We start from the raw sequence: 17,481 nt of genomic DNA, 5'->3' as shown, positions 1-17,481 counted from the left end.
TGAGCTTGCAGTCAAGTGGCGTCAGACCTGCTTCTTTAGTAGATCTGTCCAGCTGTATTTGTTGAGGAAAAATGCTGACGTACACTAATTGAGTTTCCCAACTGGATAAATTTTATTAATACGAGTTAATTCAATATAGTATTTAATATTCAACGTTTATATTTTTATGTAAGTGATGTACCCATCTAAAATCTTAAAAGTAATATCAATTATTTAATAATTGATATCATTTGATTTGTGCCAAACTAGTAAAATTTTAAGTCCTTAGTTTTATTATTTATAGTGTTTTAGTTTAATTTCCCATAATTTTGTAATATTTTAAAACTTAAGTCTATATATTAATGGCATATATTGGTTTAAAAAATCTAGTCATTCTATTATTTTGTGTTTAATTTTATGATTAATTATTAACTTAATAACTATAAAAATGATAAAATACTTGTTTTAATTATTTACATTTTTATTTATTCAGCTCTTAAAAATTATAAATATATATGATTGAAATTTTTTATTGTTCAGTTAATAATAAACTTTTAAAAAATTAAACGTCAAATTAATAAAAGGTTGTATATGAATGGGAGTGAAAAAATTATGTCACCTTTTTCTATATAATCGGTTTAATGATAAAATTGAACATGAGGAAGAGAGACACCAAGATTTTCAAATAAAAATAATGCATGAATTTAATAACATAAAATCAAAATATAAAGACTAAATTTTAAAATTTTAGAATAATACAAAGACCTGTATCATATTTAAACCACTTTATACCTAGGTTTTCATTTTTTTTACACATGTTTTCAGTTTTGAGATTAACTCATTTTCAATAATTTTATCAAATAATTTAACATGATTTATTTAAATTAAAAACATTTATAATTACATTTGTATAAATCTTATGCATCTTCGATTAAATATATATGATAACACATTATCACAGAACTTTATAATTAAATTTATTTTATCTTGAATTATGTGTTATAATCTTATTTGGTACATAAAATTATATATCATCAATGCATCAAATGTAAATCATTCAAGTTAAACCACATTTAATTGAACTCATTGGATAATCTCAAGCTACGTTTGCATGATATATGCACGTTATTTCATACATCAAAGAGACTACCATAAGGTTCTCAGAATTTCAACATCAAAGATGCGATAGATTCTCGAATCAGTCGGAGTGCTTTGATGAAATATTAATCATTGCCTCTGTTGCACAGGCTCAAAACAACAATGTCCATTGCAAGGAAAGGGAAACCAAGGTCATTCAGAAAAGATGCCAACAAAATACAACAATCTCCATGCATTATTATTCTTGGAAATTTAAAGGAACACGAACTATCGCTATGCATGATGGTGAACACCATCTGCACCGTCCTTGTCTTTTCTTGCAGCAGCTCTTAATTTACGTTGCTCTTCCTTATAAATTCGATTTCTTCGCTGAAACTGCAATAATTAACAAGATCGAACATGAACATGCTGGATACCAATACACAAAATGGATCATAGCACCATTTAATCAAAACAGCTGCAATGGTACCCTCACCAAGGATCATGAGATAGAACCAAGAGATCTAAACTCAATCTATGAGGCCATGTCGAGAAAATGTAATGTCTGATTTTCTTTACCATTGACCTAAGCTCACATCTAAAGGATTTAGGAGAAGAAAATGTGAAATCCAATATGACTTAATAAGTAAATATACACAGCTCATATATCCATCATGACAATGTATTCAAACTGGCCGCCACAGTAAAGCCAGTAAACATTATTAGAGTTATATTGGACTTTTTTGCGTAAATCATACTTGTTAACACTTGATTTCATTTCATCTCGTGATACTATTTCATAAATTACAGGAAATTGGCATTTTCTAAGCAAAACAACAAAGGTACATGGCATAATTCCAATATACTCATTAAACTGTATGAAGAAACCTGCTACAATGTCGATCATATTGATCCAGAGCTCTAATACCCTTCGAACTAAACACTCTGGTTTGAAGGATACTAATAGCAATGTGGATGGAAAAGCATATATTTATCAATTTGCAACAGCATAATATGATTTTGCTGCATATATGTTTAATTTATCACACGTTCACACTAATACCTAAAGAATTCATTATGTACCTAAGTAAGTTGACTTTAAACTTTCTATGCTGCTGGAGCTTATATGAGTTATATTACAATTAAAGCATATCCCAGATAAAACTCAAGATCCTCTATAGTACTTCATATCTTCCTTTTTTTCATAATTTTATGTTGATGCCACACATCATCTTCTTGAAAACTGATTTATACAGAAACAAATTTGACAGATCCCCTTTCATAAGGAATAAGATACCAAATTAAATGGAAGAGTAGAGCAAAAGAAAATAAGACCAAATAATGTCATTCTGGTTCCAGAATGTAATTCATTACTATGAAGAATGAAATTAGAAATGAAAAGAGCAATTCTGTAGAGAAGTACTGATAGAAGAGCTTCATGTATTTAGAAGTAACTATTACCATGAAAAGATCAAAATAAACTCAAGGTAAATGAATTCTCAAAGGAAGCTATCTATAGCCAGATTATAATCCGGTTACAATTCATAACCAGCGGTACGCTTATCAATATGGGTCCAACTTGGCATTCTTTTCTCAAATAAGGGAAAACCAGAATCTAAAACATGATTTAGAATTACTTTTAAACCAAACAACACAACTCTGTTCATTTGCGAATGATTGCCGAGAGAAACTAATAGATCCAATTCCATGCCATTTAGAGTTTTGGTGTTCAAGAGTAAAAGATCAAAATTTAACAAATCGCGAAATTCAATGGACATGAAAAAGATTAATTCATCTCATGAACTACGTCTAACATATAGTAAACATAGCGAAAATTAAAATGCAGAATATCGTAAACTGATCTATGAATACTAATTATACACTCCATAGAAAATAAGATTGGGATTTAGGGTTTTAGGACATTTCAACGGCGACAATTAAACGAAAAAAACATGGAATCGAATCAAAGCGAAATGAAGAAAAATAGAAAGCAAATGAAGAGGGGGAGGAGAGAAATACCTCTTTGGAATGGTGGAGGCATTCGAGATAGTCTTCACGGAGGAGAGCGCAGTCCTTGGGCTCTCTGCAACGCGACATACACTCGCTGAAGTCGACCCAGAAATCGTAGCACCTGCCTTTGGTGCCATTGATTCCCCAGCCAGATGCCATCTCTCTCTTTCTCTACTTGTCTGGATTGATTGAAAAGAAGGATTTGTATGCTCGAGTAAAGTGTTCAATTTGATTGTCCGGAACAAGTGATATTAAACGCAATCATCGTTAGTTACAGCCTCTTCGCATTTCGGGTAGCTACAAAATTACCAAAATGCCAGATGAACGGGTTTACGGATCTACCCATGGGGCTATGGATCATCACGTGATTATCTAAGAATACTCTAAACAAGTGTATTGAATTGAATTTAATTGATATTATTTACATTTAAAAGTATATAATTTTAAATATATTTAGTATAAAAATATGTAAATAATTCAGACATTTTATCAAAAAAATATCAATAAATTTGTGATACAAACCACACTGAGTATAAAAAATGATAATAACCATATCATCTATCTTTAGTTCACACTATTATCATTAAAATCGATCAACATAATATTACCTCTAAGGTCAATCAACAAACGGGTCTCGATTATAACCTTTTTTATTATTCATAAATTATTTAAAATATTTATGAAATATGTATTTAAATAGCACGTGCATTTTTTTATGTCATTTATGTTTTATCAATTATTATTTATAATTAAACAGAATTTGTATATCAATACTCTATTAAAGACATTAATATAATTTTCTTGATATCATTTACCTTAACAATGTATCAATACTAAAATTAATTTCTATATTTTGAAAATAAAATCCTCGTGTTCTATGTATTGATATTAAACTCAAAGTATTAGTGTCGGTAGCGATTCTTCTGTCCAATTTTTCAAAATTTTCCCAGAATTTTTCCAATACTCAAATGTATCGAACTTATCAAATTTTTATAATGTTGTGAAAATTAAAGATAGATTTATCATTTTAGGGATCAAATAAAAAATATGAAAAATATTGAAGATATTTTTATAATAATGGATCATAATGATATGATATGTAAAAATTTGAGAGTTAGATGTATTATTTTATCAATTATTTAAATTTGCGTTATTTTTTTTGTTTAAAAGTCAATAGTTCGATGATTAAAATATGCAAAATAATTAGTTTAATGGTAAAATATAATATTTTAAAATTGAATAATAAAAATATACACGTACTAATAATTTAATGGTTATTGATAATATTTACGGTAAATTACATAAATAACCTCTTATTATAGGACATTACTCTATTGAGTCTCTCAATTAATAAAGTTACTAAACGGTCCTTGACTATAGGATAATGTTTTGTTGATTCTTCAGTTATTAAAAAATTATAAAATAGTCAATTGATTATTCATATGTTTCAAATTCATATTTTTTTCCGTTAAATATTGACAACCGTTTGAGTTAAACGTTAACATGGTGATTGAGATAAGTTAAAATTGCTTGAATTGTATTTTATTGATCAACTTTTGATTTAAAGTATAATGTCAAATCAACGCTTGAAACATTATATTGTCAAGTCAACGATTGAAAAAAAGAATAGTGTTAGTAGACATCATTCAAATGTGATTTTATCATATATCGATCAATATGTTAACACCTAACTCAGACAATTATCATTTTTAACAAACAAGATTAAATTTAAAAATATAAATAATTGAATAACTTAATAAAATAATAAAATAATACCTTATAACAAATTATTATTTTATAATTGTAGACACTCATTTTCGTCCGGGGCTTATTTAGTATATATTTTAATATATTATAATTTTTAAAAATATATAATATATAGTTTTTAGAAAATGGTTTTTGAAAACATATAATATATACTTTTTAAAAAATCTATTTTTGAAAATATATATATTATATAATTTTGAAAATATATATATTATATAGTTTTGAAAACGATTTTTGAAAATATATATATTATATAGTTTTGAAAATTAATTTTTGAAAACATATATTATATAGTTTTGAAAATAATTTTTGAATATATATATATATATATATAATTTTAAAAATGTTTTTTTAAAACATATTATATTATTATATGCTTGTATATTATATAGTTATATATCTCTTTACATTATATATATTATATTTATATTATTTATATTTATTTATTTATTATTTATTTTCTTTTTTCTTTTTCCAGGTCCAATGAAGAGTTTGTTTGGGTCCAATGAAGCCCAAATGAGCCATGTAACCTGACCCAACAAAGCAAGCTCGGTTTGGCGGGAATATGCCTGAACCAACCCAACATATTAGGGTTTCGGGAATCCAAGCATTAGCACCGTATAGTGGCTAACAATCGAAGGGTCACAAACGGTCTGAATCGCGCCGGCCGAGATTCTCGACGTTCGAATCGAGACAGCCGAAGACTGCACCATCCTGGGTTTTCATCAACAACATCGGTAATCCCAATTAAATCGGGAAACGAGACTAAAACGACCCCCTCGAAGTAAACAGAGAACAACCACGACTAGGGGCTATAAATGCTTTGCCGGGAAAGCCGAAAATGAGGCATCACCAGAAACACCAAACCAAATACCACCAATATACCAACAGAAAACAGCGAGCAAAAAAATGAAAGATCGAACCAATCAAATCACAAGTATATAAAAAAAAAACATCGGAAAAAAGCAAGGGAATACTGACGTTGGATCAAAGGAGAAACGACTAACGGAAAGTTGAAAAGTTATCATCGGTGAAGGTAAAAAACCAACACTTTAGGCATAGATCTATGCTTTTCAGGGTTTTTTGCGAGATTTTGGCCTCGGATTCGGGTTCATTGAGTTGGGTGAACGTTTTGGTGAAGTTTGGTTTTTTCGGCCAACGCTTGTTGCGGATTAGACGGCGGGTTGTCGTCGGAGGTTTATTGGCCACTTGGCTGGATGAGGCTTGGTTTAAGAGATTTTTTGAGAGGGGATAATTTTTTTTGGGTTTTGGTTTAAAATGATAATTTTTTTGGGTTTGGGGAATTTAAAACCTAGGGACTAGGTTGTAATTAACTAATAGTTAAATTATTTCCACAATCACATATATTTTGATGTGTAATTTATTTTGGTCACATGTTATAAATTGACCTTTGAATTTTGAATTATTTTGATTTGATCCTTGATTATACTTCTTGTATTTTTCAATTTAGTCCCCTAACCTTATGTTTTTCTCTTGCACCTCATTCCTAGAATTAATTTGATCTATGAATTTTAATTCATTTCAATTTGATCGTTTTTTTTTGTATTTTCTTTAAAGTTTAACACTTCTTTTTTATTTTCTCTTTTATTTTCCTTATATTTTTTTATTTTTTTTCTAAAATTTAATATGTTCTTCTAAAATTAATTTAATATTTCTTTTATTTTATAATCTAATGTTTTTGATTGTTTAAGGACAATTTTATCCAATCAAAGGTAAGTAATTCAAATTGAATCTTTAAATTTTAATTTTAATTTTTACAATTAAAATAATTGACAAATTAAAATGATATCGAAAGAACAATTATAAAGTGTTAATCTTTTTTTTGACTCTAACCGATAATAATGTGTACATCTACACGACCAACTCGATTTTAAGTTAACTACAAAAATTAATGAACAGTGCTTGCTCTAGAAAGATCGGCTGTACCATGAGCATGAGCTTGACCCAATAGTTTACTCTTCCAGTATTTTAATTCTTATTTTCTCCCAATTGCGCCAGTCCAGCCTCTATAAAATCTCTCTCAAAACAAAGCTTAGGGACTTTTCGAAGTAAACAATATAGATTTGGTGCTGCTGCAAATCGGAATTTCAAAACCTAGATCTCCAAACCCATGTTTAGGTTGTAATCCTCCTCTCATCGGAGAATCTGCCATTCCATGTCGCACAAGACTCTAGACCCACGTTACTCAGTGGACGCTTGCACGTTCCAGCTCCATTCATGGAGGCCTTTCAACCTCCAACAAACCCTAGACTCCTCTGATCCCCAATATACCACAACGAAACTTTCCTCCACCAATGGCTTCCATCCCAAGCGTCCTTGCCTCTCCGATCGTACCACTTCTTTCTCCATTGACCTCTCCAAGCTAACCCTCCTCGACGACGATAACAACAAACCAGTCTTCTCCAATCCCAAGAGAAGTAGCTTCAAGATATTCGAAAAAAAACGGCGCCGTCGTGGGTCGAGGTCGGTGTCGGGTCGGAGCTCCGATCGGAGCGGGTCTCATAGGTGCTGTTCTGTGGGGGCTTCGGCTGCTTATGGTACGTGCTCGGATTTTCCGGTGGCTGTGGGGACGGACTCGAGTGGGGAATTGTTTGGCAATGGTGGGGATCCGTATTGGGCCTCGGATGTGAGCGAGGCCCGGAATATCAGGAGGGAGAGAGGGGATGGTGTGAGTGGGGAGAAGGAGAGTTTAGTCGTGCAATTTGGGGGTTTTGATGCTCAAGGGAATGAATATGGGTATGGGAGTGAGCCTGGGTATCGCGGGGATGGAGAGTTTGGGTATGGAGATGAGGTCGACGAAGAAGAAGAAGAAGACAATCGCTTGTGGCTTTGGGGAGATCACTTTGAAGGTATTGCTAATGTTCGTGCTATTTGATAGTTAAGTTGCTTATTTTGTACTTTCTATATCTCTTCTATTTTTTTCGGTTGGAAATACAGTTAATCTATATGAATTTATGATCTTTGGATTCTGGACTGGTGTTGTTGGCATAATTGCAACAATGCTGGTTTTCTTCTTGTTTGATTTGTTTGTTAATTATGTTTTCTCAAGGCATTTTGAGCAAAAGCGCAAGTGTTTACACTGCTATACTATCAATGGTTTTATTATGTGTATATCTATATAAATTTAACCCGTGTCTGCCCAAATCAAGATGAAAATCAGTTTTGTGTATATATTCTACATGAGAATGCTCGACATTTTAAGTTTTTCGTGTCTGTGGAGGATCGAATTCTCTTGTACCTATATCTGAGTATGTCTGTTGAAGAGTCTAGACAAGGACCTAACTTCTAACTAGAACGGGTAAATTTACCAGAGTAACTTCTTCCGGATTCTACTGGTCTTTCAAGTTGTGAAGAGATACACAAAAGATCTTGACTTGTAATGGCGAATGATAGGCATCTGCATCAGCTAAGTGCTAAAGAGTATATAAATTTAGTTTCCAGTGGACAAGATTTACAGTTGGAATCATATAAGTTTGTGTTCTGATGTTACTGAAATATGTCTTGCATCTGGGAAGCATATTATTTTAGCCTTTGTCTGAAGGTGATTTGGAGGATCAAATTAGGTGACCAACCATAATTAGTGGTCTTATGCTACTTTAGATGTTTTCGGTTCTATCATCTTGTTAGATGGGGAGGTTGTTTGACTTGAGTGGCAATTGGTTTTGAGTTGTTATATAAGAATATTGCTGAAGCCATATTATTAGTGGTAGAGCCTGTTATTCATTATTTTTGAGAAGTGTGGTAGAAAAGTGATTCTGAAAAGTGTTTTTGGTTTGTCTGGTTTAAGATTTAAGTATTTAACATTGCTACCTGTACTTCATTGCTTTTAGTCCAAAAATGTACCTTTGGCTCCAAAAACTAGTTTGAAAAGCAATGAAGAACAGGGTCGTAGTACTGATAGAAAAGTGAGTTTTTTTTCACATTAAGTGATTCTTCATGCTTCTTGTGTTTAATTCATTTCCTGTAGTCTTTCATTTTCAAATTGGTGCTTAAATGAACTTTGCATATCTTGTTCCTTAGTAAGCAATGTGACCCTTTCTCATAAATCACAAGTTTTTCCTTGTTATATACAGGGTCTTAGGTTACACTTGCGGGCGTTTTTGTGGCTGATCTGTGTCTTACTTTTGTTTATTTACTGGATAACCTTGTGATTCTCAAGGTCACCTCTGTGAACCGGGTTAATTGTTTACGAAAGAGCTATTAGTCATTAGTTTAGAAGACATCAAAGTTGTACCTTACATAACTGAATGCCTTTTCCTTTGGCTTACTTTTGCTCTTTGCTTGTTTCATGAACTGAATTCCTGTTCATTTGGACCAGGTACACATTCAAAAATGGAGATTAGTGGGGAAAATTCGTTCTCTGATCAGAAAGCCCATTATAGATGCCGTCGCAAAAAACATGATTACAGGATGGCTGATTCCCTGAGGTAATACAACATGCTCCCCTATGCCATGGCTTGGATAGAGTTGATACATGTTACAAAGATTTGTTGGGTTCTCCTCCTGGATTGATCATTTACAAGTTGCAACGTACAACCTTGTGCAGTCAAAAAGATTTGTTTTACCCCAATTTGATGAGTGGTGCACATTCTGAAGGGTCTCATCAGAGATGCTTTCATGCAATATTCTATAGTTAAAAGCGTGTGTAAAAGATTTTGGATGTGCAAAATTATTGTAAGAAAGCAATTTGAATTACGGCATTAGGAGAATGAATTTGATGTACAATTACTATGAAATGAAATGTTTGTATTCAACCGATACCTTTATTGGATTAAGGTTCACAAACCACATATTATTGAAGAATGCTACATATTAACAGAAACCACCCACGCTTTGTAAAGTTGTACCAGCAATTAGTCGCGTATTTTTTTGGGGTTCTCAACTCTTAAGCATTGGGGCGCTCAAAAATCCGGACTAACCGATGGCGAGAGCGGTCACGGAGAAGTGCCATTTTTGGAGAAAAAAAATAGAGTTTAAGCAGTTTGAATATTTTATTTTATTTTGAATAATCTTGGGAAAGTGAATGGGTTATCAAGACAACCTACACAGTTAAAGTAGTGCCATATTAGCATTTTGGTACTATAGTAACCATATTTAATGACGAGTGATTAATTTATTATAAATTGATAATTTATAGTAACAATATTTAATGGTGAGTGATTAATTTATTATAAATTGATAATTTTAGTGATTAATTTTTTATTTTTTAAAATTTTAGTGGGAAGTCTGATGATTTATTTAAACATTAGTTATCATTTGTGTAATTTAACTTTTTTTTTTTTTTAGTTTACCATTTTCCCTAAGTTTGACTGGTTAATACATGAATAGGGACAGTAGACTCCAAGTGAGAGAGACAAACAGAGCTGAAAGATGGTAAGAGGAGAAGTACTAAGCGCGTACAGGACCCTTCTAAAAGCTACCCGGAAAGCGTTCGCCGGCGATACCATGATGCTGAACGCCTCCGCCATCGAGGTTCGTCAGAAATTCGACGCCAATCGAAACGTGACTTCGGAGCCTGAGATCCAGAGACTCCTCGAGGAAGCACTTGAGGCATCCCATTTCATTTCCACCATGATCGTTCAAGCTAAGCTCAACGAACGCGGCGGCTACGGTACCTTTTACCATCTTTTGCATCGCATCGCATATCGTACCTCAATTTTACATCCGTGGCTCATTTTGTTTTTTTACTTGAATGATTCACTTTTAATGATCACCACATGTTCGATAAATTGTCTGTTTGACCTCCTATTTCACTGCTTAAAATATCACTGCTTAGTTCGTAATGTTAAGCGCTGTTTGCGGATTGCTGCAGAGGTTAAGCCGAATAAGGAGCATGCGGGAGCTACACTGGAGATCCCTTCCGAAGAGATCATCAGAAAATCTGCATCACAGTCAAAACAATAAGCTTGGCCTTTCATCAGATACATCACTACTCTATTTCCTTGCTTATTTCTGCCTGCTAATGACTTGCTCTTCCGTTTTTACGTACAATTTCAATTGCCTGCTTTAAATTTTATTCAAAGCGAAATAATTATGCCTCAAAATTTTGACTTGGTTACGAGGATTTGTGTCATTAATCAATTTCAGTATTGTACCATGATACTACTGACAAAGCATTGGCTGAATGATTGAGAGAAAGAAGAATAAGCTCTTCTCTACTCCCTTTTTACTATATGAAATTCCTATTAGGCAAGATAGGCCTCCAAGCATTGTGCATTTTACAATTTATGGAAGCCTGGCCCTGGAGTTCAATATATATTAAACAAGAGATATCAAAATATATGGATACTCACTCGGTTACAAAGTCACTTACATCTTTAAGATTATCAAGATTAGGTACTTGATAGTTCTGCACAAATTTTCTTATTATACAGGAGACATCAATAGGCTGCAGTATGATCGAGTAATGTCAAAAATCAGTAAGCCTTGTGTCTTTATTGTAATTAGTTAACACAATCCTCTGGCCGGCCTGAAGAAAGTTTAACCCGAAACATTCATGTTAAGGCAATGCCAATAGGGGAAATAAAAGAAATGAAGTCAGTTTATATGCTAAACTGTGACCTGTCTAAGGACTCACTGTGTAGGGAGTTCATTTTTGTATGACGATCATACATGTGATGGGATGTAATATCATTTTTTTCTCTACCCTTAAGACATTTTAGAGCTGTTCATGCATAGCACATTTGCAAAATCATATAAAATGCAGTTCGCATGGCATTTCATTGGCAATATTTTCCCTTAAATTTTACCGATAACCAGTTACTTTATTATGGTCAAATTATTTCTGCAACTGCACAAAGTTGGAATGATTTTCACCAATTATGAAATTAAAGGCCTTAGCTTGACTACTAACTTCAAAATTTTAGGAAAAACCTTTGCTCTAATGCTGCAGTGCACCTGGAATTTGCCCTTGAAATGTCAAAACCGGATGGATTAAACAATGGGGTTGATGTCTTAGTGGTCCTAATCACTACATCCATGTGAATTGCACCATTCATTTGATGATGATTGCCCACCACCAGTTTGGGTAAAAACAGTTTACTGCTGAAACCCCAAACCAAGGTTGTTTCATATATCTTGAAATATGTTATCTGAAATGTAGTTCTTGGACCTTTTTGATAATGCGATTGCCATCTTTGTAGTAGTTCCATGTCTCTACCCCTTTTAACCTTAATTGACAGTGAGCTTTGCGAATCTACATTTACCATTCTTTCATTTGCTTATGTGGCGTATCGAGCTTCTTGCTTAAAGAACACAAAGAGAAAAATCATAGAACTCGAATGGAAAACCAAAGCTTTCTCAGGTACACGAACTGCAACGATTTTCAATTTTATTCCACTGTTTTCATCACCCTCAAAAGTTTTGCATTTTTACGTTTGATAGAACATGAATTGGAAGTTATAGTGCAGAGAAATATACACGGACAGTACCTATAATCTTATATTATTACTATCAAGCTACATTGCAGAGTGATGTTGCATGCGAAATTGCTTCAATCCACACAAATATCTCCCGTTGGATTGCATTCTACTGTTTGCCATCGATGTCATCGTATTATCTAACTTTTCAAACCCGTCGTTAATCGGATGAAGAAACTGCTTGAAAGTTATGGCATCGCACCGCTTGTCGAGCCAAGCCGTAATGTCTGCAAAAACGATCTCTATGTTCGCATCAGGCTCTCCTGATGTCAAACCATGCCACATCCCCGGAAATAGCTTTATAGTTTTGTCCCTGCTGCTAGCTTTGTCGTACAATGTCTTGCTAACTTCAGGGTCCGTTACTATATCAGCTTCCCCATGCAACACAAAGAAAGGGAGTGTCACCTGCATAAACAACCCTCAACCAAAAAATTCTAAATGAAAAATAAATTAAAAAGACTCGAGTATCTCGACAGGCCTCTCGGTAACAATAATCTTTCTACGTAACTTTTTTACTGCATTTAACTCGTTCAAGGCTTGATCCAAATGGCTGGCGAAACAGGGAATCCAATATAAGCAGTAAGACTAAGAACCTTCTGGCATGGTACAATATGCAGAACCTAACAGCAACTACTATCTTTTATCACTTACCCCCAATAAATGGTGTTTGAATGCATATAAACCATATATAACAGTAGTGATGTTTACAATGCCGAGGGCGAGGGCGAGAGCTCGAGCATGAGAGGGGATGAGTTTTTATACCGCATTTAAACCATCTTCAAGGCTGATGCTGGTTCGGAGCATTTCCAGCGCTGTTTTAAGCCTAGGCTTGTCTTGATATATTAACTTATTGTTCCTTATCTGCAACCATCATGAATTCAAAGAGATACCTTGGGTGGTGAGCTATAATTATGGACACTCATGGAGAGACGAGAGGGTGTACGAGTGTCGGGCACATACCTGACACAGACACGGCAAAATACATGTCGGAAACGTCTGGAAAAAAATCAGATACAGTCAATGTCCTCACCAGTTCTCGCTTAGTAGGATCCTTGAACGCCGAATCAATGACGTCTTTTGTGGGTACTATCTTCCACTTAGGTATAATCTCTTCCATTTTGGTCAATATATTCACCACCACCGGGTGTGGCTTCACTTTCTCTGATATCTGCCAACATTTTGAACAATTAGAATAGCTGAAAAACGGGCCATACATGTATTTATGTATATATACTACCTTCCATTTAGAGTACATTACCTTACACATGGGAGCAACAAGAACGGCACCATTCCAAAATGAAGGGTCCTTTTTATGAAGCAACAAGGTCACTGCTCCTCCCATTGACTCCCCATACAAGAATCTGCTCTTGTCCCTGTATTCTTCCCGAGCTGGAAAATTCAACCATAGGTGGATGGTTTAGAGTAAAAACAAAAGGATTTGGCTAAGTAATTGTTGCAAGTTGGCACATACCACAGATGGATTTGAAGAAGTCACTGCAGTCATTAACTATGTTTTCGAACTTCTTAATGTAACATCGAGCACCCTTCGACCTCCCATGTCCTTCGTATCGATCCCGAACATGGCGTATCCCGCGGCGGCTAGCCTGGTTCCACATTCTATTAAAAGACCATTAATGTTTATATCAGTGTATGTTATTGAATGGACCCGTCACCATGATTTAGACTAACTGGTTGTTTGTTTCCTCTTCTAATTGAAATAGTCTATGCCTCTATGGTATGTGGTAAAAACAACTTTATGAGAGAAATCTTGGTGGGGTAGCGGGCCAAATTTGATTGTTGGCGCCTAACCAAAACCATATGACCCACATTTTTATTTGGATTATATATATATATATATATATATATAGAGAAATTATCCAAACTATACAACTTTTTCCATTTTAATTCAGGTGTTTAATGTTACTATTTTAAGTATTCCAGTTGTAACGCCGTTAAAAAAATCTGTTAAGTGACATATGTCGCATTCAGATACTTTTGAAAATTTCATATTTAAGAAAAAAATTAAAAATATTATTATATTTTAAAAAATGCTTATTTTTCTAAAATTACAAAAAAAACCTTAAATCCCTAATCTCTAACCTTGATCTTATCATCTCCTTTGCCGGCCACGACCACCGTTGCCAATATCGTCTTTGCCATTGAGATGGTCATCGGGGTCGCGTGATGTCACGATATGTAGCTTTAATCTTTGTAGGATTTATGTTAGTCATCTCTTGTTTTGATAACTGTATCAGGAAATTAGTCATCGGGTGGAGATTCGGTTGATGGTGATAACAGTGACCAACGTGGATATAGGAATTATATTTAGAGTTTTCAAATTTTGAACTATTTCTGAAAATTTTGAGTTTTTTTATATATAAAAAACTATAATTTAAATTTTTTATATTAAATTAAAATTTTAAAATTATATAAATATGACACGTGTCAGCTAACGGAATATTTTATCTACCGTTACGGTCGACGCAATTAAAATATTAACGTTTATAACTTCAAACACCTGAATTAACCAAAAAAAACTTAATCACTTAAATGAAAACAAATGCATAATTTAGAGATTTTTGTTATCAAGTATTTTTAATTTCATCACAGAAACCAGAATATTTTACATGGCATATGATGATTCGTAAAGAACTACGAGTTTTAAATTTGATGTATGGTTTTTTTTCCTGGTTATCTTAAAATTAGAACGTGGAAAAGGGAAATAAGATAATCAAGAGTATTTATTACCTCTCATGAATCCACTGCACTCCATGCCATAACCTGCAAACGTCATTAATGATCCAGCTCACCTTTTACTTTTTTTGGGTTTAGCTGATTGATAATACACAAATTACAGTGTAGATTACTGAAAAAGAGAGAGGCAATACCATGGCAAAGGAAAACAAGAGCTTTTGGAGAAGAGAAAGGCAACCATCTGCACGTGAAAAGCAAAGTTCCTCTTGAATTCCTTATATGCTCCTACACCATCATCAAAAGCTTAACTCAATCTCAACATTCGTAAAGAAACCCAGAAATGAAACAATATCTAGCAACAAGGCAAGGATGATGAAGAAATGAAAACCCCATATAGAGCTTACCTCCTGATATTCAAATGCTATGTTGTTCATGGTATAAATCAAATTGAAGCACTTAAACCAGAGAAAGATGTATATATAGATAGGGATAAAAAGCAAAGAACTAATGAAACTTCAGCTACCAAATGCAAACCCAAGTGCAGAAGTAAATTCAAAGCTTTTTGAGAAAGAGAGAAGGAGACGTGGTCGAGGGGTCAGCTATTCCCTATTTTATATTGTACGTAGCTTTTGAAAGATAAAAAGGGTAAACTACACGGGAGACCACTAAACTATTGTAAAAAATCAATTTGACCATCGAAGTTTCAATTGATTCAATCAGACCATCCAACTATTTAAATGTTTCAATCAAGCCACCAGCCGTTAATTTTTAACGGAGGTGGTCACGTGTCCGTTAATAAAATTAGAATAATTTTATATCTGGTCCTTAATATTTACATATTCTATCAATTTAGTCACTATTTTAATTCAATTAAATAAATTTAGCTATCCAATTAGAACGTGACATGTGTCAATACATGATTGAATTTTTTTTTATGAATTTTAAATTACTTAATTAAACAATTTTTATATCCATTTAGGTGGTGTCACCACCCAATTAAAGTGAAAATAAAGTGACAATGCTATGGAAGATTTGAACCAATATCAGGAGGGATTATGAGCAACCAAGCACCCGAACCATTGGGCCAAAGGTCACCCATTGGTTTAAAGCTACAACAATTTGTATTTGTTTTAAAGGTTTGTTACAACACATATATTCATGTTTACTTTCTTCAATGTTTCTTTCCTATTTAACCTTTCAGTTATTCTCTCTTAGTAGGCTTTCTTCCTTTTATGCACATAAACCTTGGAATTTGTTAGACGGAAAGGTAACTTTAGTAATGGAATTCGTACTTCTTTAAATCAGTTATATTTCCTTTCCACTTGATTGTTCACAAGATTTCTTACTCTTTTTTTTTTTTTCTGGCTATAGGTTATATCTATCCAATGGGATGTCAAATTAATGAATTGGCCAACTGGGTCCACTTATCTCCTGAAATATTCTCCATCTTTAATAGGTTATGAAATTGAAGTGTTATATCTGCTTTCATCTGGTCATGTGTTTATCATATCATGTGATGGAGGGTAGAAAGCAGTCTTCTGGAGGTTAATCTGCCCTAACTGGACTTAGGGTTCATAAATTTTTCTTTGGAACTGAAGCCCTTACTATTTGCATCTGCTTGGTTGACATCTGTTATTGAAATTAATCCATCCTATTACTACCATCTTTTATGAGTTATTCCTACAGCTAGTTATCCTCTTGGAGCAACAAGTTGAACTGAACTGTCTAGTTTTTATTCTTATGACTTCTTCTCGTCTTGATTAATATTGCCTTTTAATTGAAACAAAGTCTTTTCTGCATGTAGATTAGAGGTTTAGCATGGCCGGCAGTTGTAGTTGGATGGGTGGCGCAAAGTGCCAGGTGTGATGTATTTTATTTTCTCCTCCCAGTGAATTGTGTTCGAATGAACTTGCGATGCATTTTGAGTTATCGGCAAGCTGTAATACGGAATGTATACAGAAAGCTTAATATTATTATTATTATTTGTGAAATGGAACTGCTAATAAGCTATTGGATCTTTTATGATCCTAGTATTCATCATCTATTTTGTGGGATATATATTATTCCATGTCCATTTACGTACTCTGCAATATTATTTTTGTCCAATACTGGCATACTTGTTTTAGTAGGATTCATTCTAGTGTGATTGTTGATGGATTTTCCGTTGTTGATTTACCATGATTGCATGTATTTGTTGCTTTATTTCCCTTTTGTTTCTCTCACACTCTCTTTCTGTCGCCCAGCCTTGGCATGAAAGATTCCTGGGGACCATTAAAAACTTTTAAAAGACGAATACAAATTGTTGTAGTTTTAAACCAATCGGAGATCTTTGACCCAATGGTTCGGGCAGTTCAAATCTCCTGGAACACAACTTTGTCACTTTATTTTCATTTCAATTGGGTGGTGACAAGTGTCACCACCTAAATGGATAAAAAATTATTTAATTAAATAATTTAAAATTTATAAATAAAATATTTTAATCATGTATTGACACGTATCACGCTCTAATTGAATA

General features: G+C 33.4%; 3 protein-coding genes and 1 pseudogene across 3 annotated transcripts; 2 read left to right on the top strand and 2 right to left on the bottom strand.

Moving 5' to 3' along the window:
• Positions 1 to 1,197: 1,197 nt before the first annotated feature.
• Positions 1,198 to 3,307, bottom strand: LOC120188956 (NADH dehydrogenase [ubiquinone] iron-sulfur protein 5-B-like). The gene is made up of 2 exons (XM_039192323.1): positions 3,076 to 3,307; positions 1,198 to 1,452 (listed from the first exon to the last, which is right to left on the bottom strand). The coding sequence occupies exons 1-2, from the start codon at positions 3,223 to 3,225 to the stop codon at positions 1,351 to 1,353; spliced, it is 252 nt and encodes an 83-aa protein (XP_039048254.1). The 5' UTR covers positions 3,226 to 3,307; the 3' UTR covers positions 1,198 to 1,350.
• A 3,538-nt stretch (positions 3,308 to 6,845) lies between these two features.
• Positions 6,846 to 9,545, top strand: LOC120188593. The gene is made up of 2 exons (XM_039191985.1): positions 6,846 to 7,703; positions 9,173 to 9,545. The coding sequence occupies exons 1-2, from the start codon at positions 7,010 to 7,012 to the stop codon at positions 9,283 to 9,285; spliced, it is 807 nt and encodes a 268-aa protein (XP_039047916.1). The 5' UTR covers positions 6,846 to 7,009; the 3' UTR covers positions 9,286 to 9,545.
• Positions 9,546 to 10,198: 653 nt separating this feature from the next.
• Positions 10,199 to 11,025, top strand: LOC120188824 (mitochondrial zinc maintenance protein 1, mitochondrial-like). Its single transcript, XM_039192215.1, has 2 exons — positions 10,199 to 10,465; positions 10,667 to 11,025. Exons 1-2 carry the CDS (start codon positions 10,225 to 10,227, stop codon positions 10,756 to 10,758), a joined length of 333 nt encoding a protein of 110 aa, XP_039048146.1. The 5' UTR covers positions 10,199 to 10,224; the 3' UTR covers positions 10,759 to 11,025.
• Positions 11,026 to 12,182: 1,157 nt separating this feature from the next.
• LOC120188820 lies at positions 12,183 to 15,565 on the bottom strand (annotated as a pseudogene).
• Positions 15,566 to 17,481: the final 1,916 nt, after the last annotated feature.

The sequence above is a fragment of the Hibiscus syriacus genome, unplaced genomic scaffold, assembly GCF_006381635.1.
Source record: "Hibiscus syriacus cultivar Baekdansim isolate YM2019G1 unplaced genomic scaffold, ASM638163v2 tig00116951_pilon, whole genome shotgun sequence".
In the NCBI taxonomy this organism is placed as follows: Eukaryota; Viridiplantae; Streptophyta; class Magnoliopsida; order Malvales; family Malvaceae; genus Hibiscus; species Hibiscus syriacus.
The sequence above is the reverse complement of the archived record's forward strand: the minus strand, read 5'-3'. Positions and strand labels throughout refer to the sequence as shown.

Excerpts from the sequence above, each read along its gene's own strand:
- LOC120188956 (XM_039192323.1), bottom strand. The coding sequence starts at position 3,225 with ATGGCATCTGGCTGGGGAATCAATGGCACCAAAGGCAGGTGCTACGAT. Across the intron at positions 1,453-3,075 it reads GCCTCCACCATTCCAAAGAG|TTTCAGCGAAGAAATCGAAT; the intron begins GTATTTCTCTCC and ends TAATTATTGCAG.
- LOC120188593 (XM_039191985.1), top strand. The coding sequence starts at position 7,010 with ATGTCGCACAAGACTCTAGACCCACGTTACTCAGTGGACGCTTGCACG. Across the intron at positions 7,704-9,172 it reads TTGGGGAGATCACTTTGAAG|GTACACATTCAAAAATGGAG; the intron begins GTATTGCTAATG and ends CATTTGGACCAG.
- LOC120188824 (XM_039192215.1), top strand. The coding sequence starts at position 10,225 with ATGGTAAGAGGAGAAGTACTAAGCGCGTACAGGACCCTTCTAAAAGCT. Across the intron at positions 10,466-10,666 it reads CAACGAACGCGGCGGCTACG|AGGTTAAGCCGAATAAGGAG; the intron begins GTACCTTTTACC and ends GGATTGCTGCAG.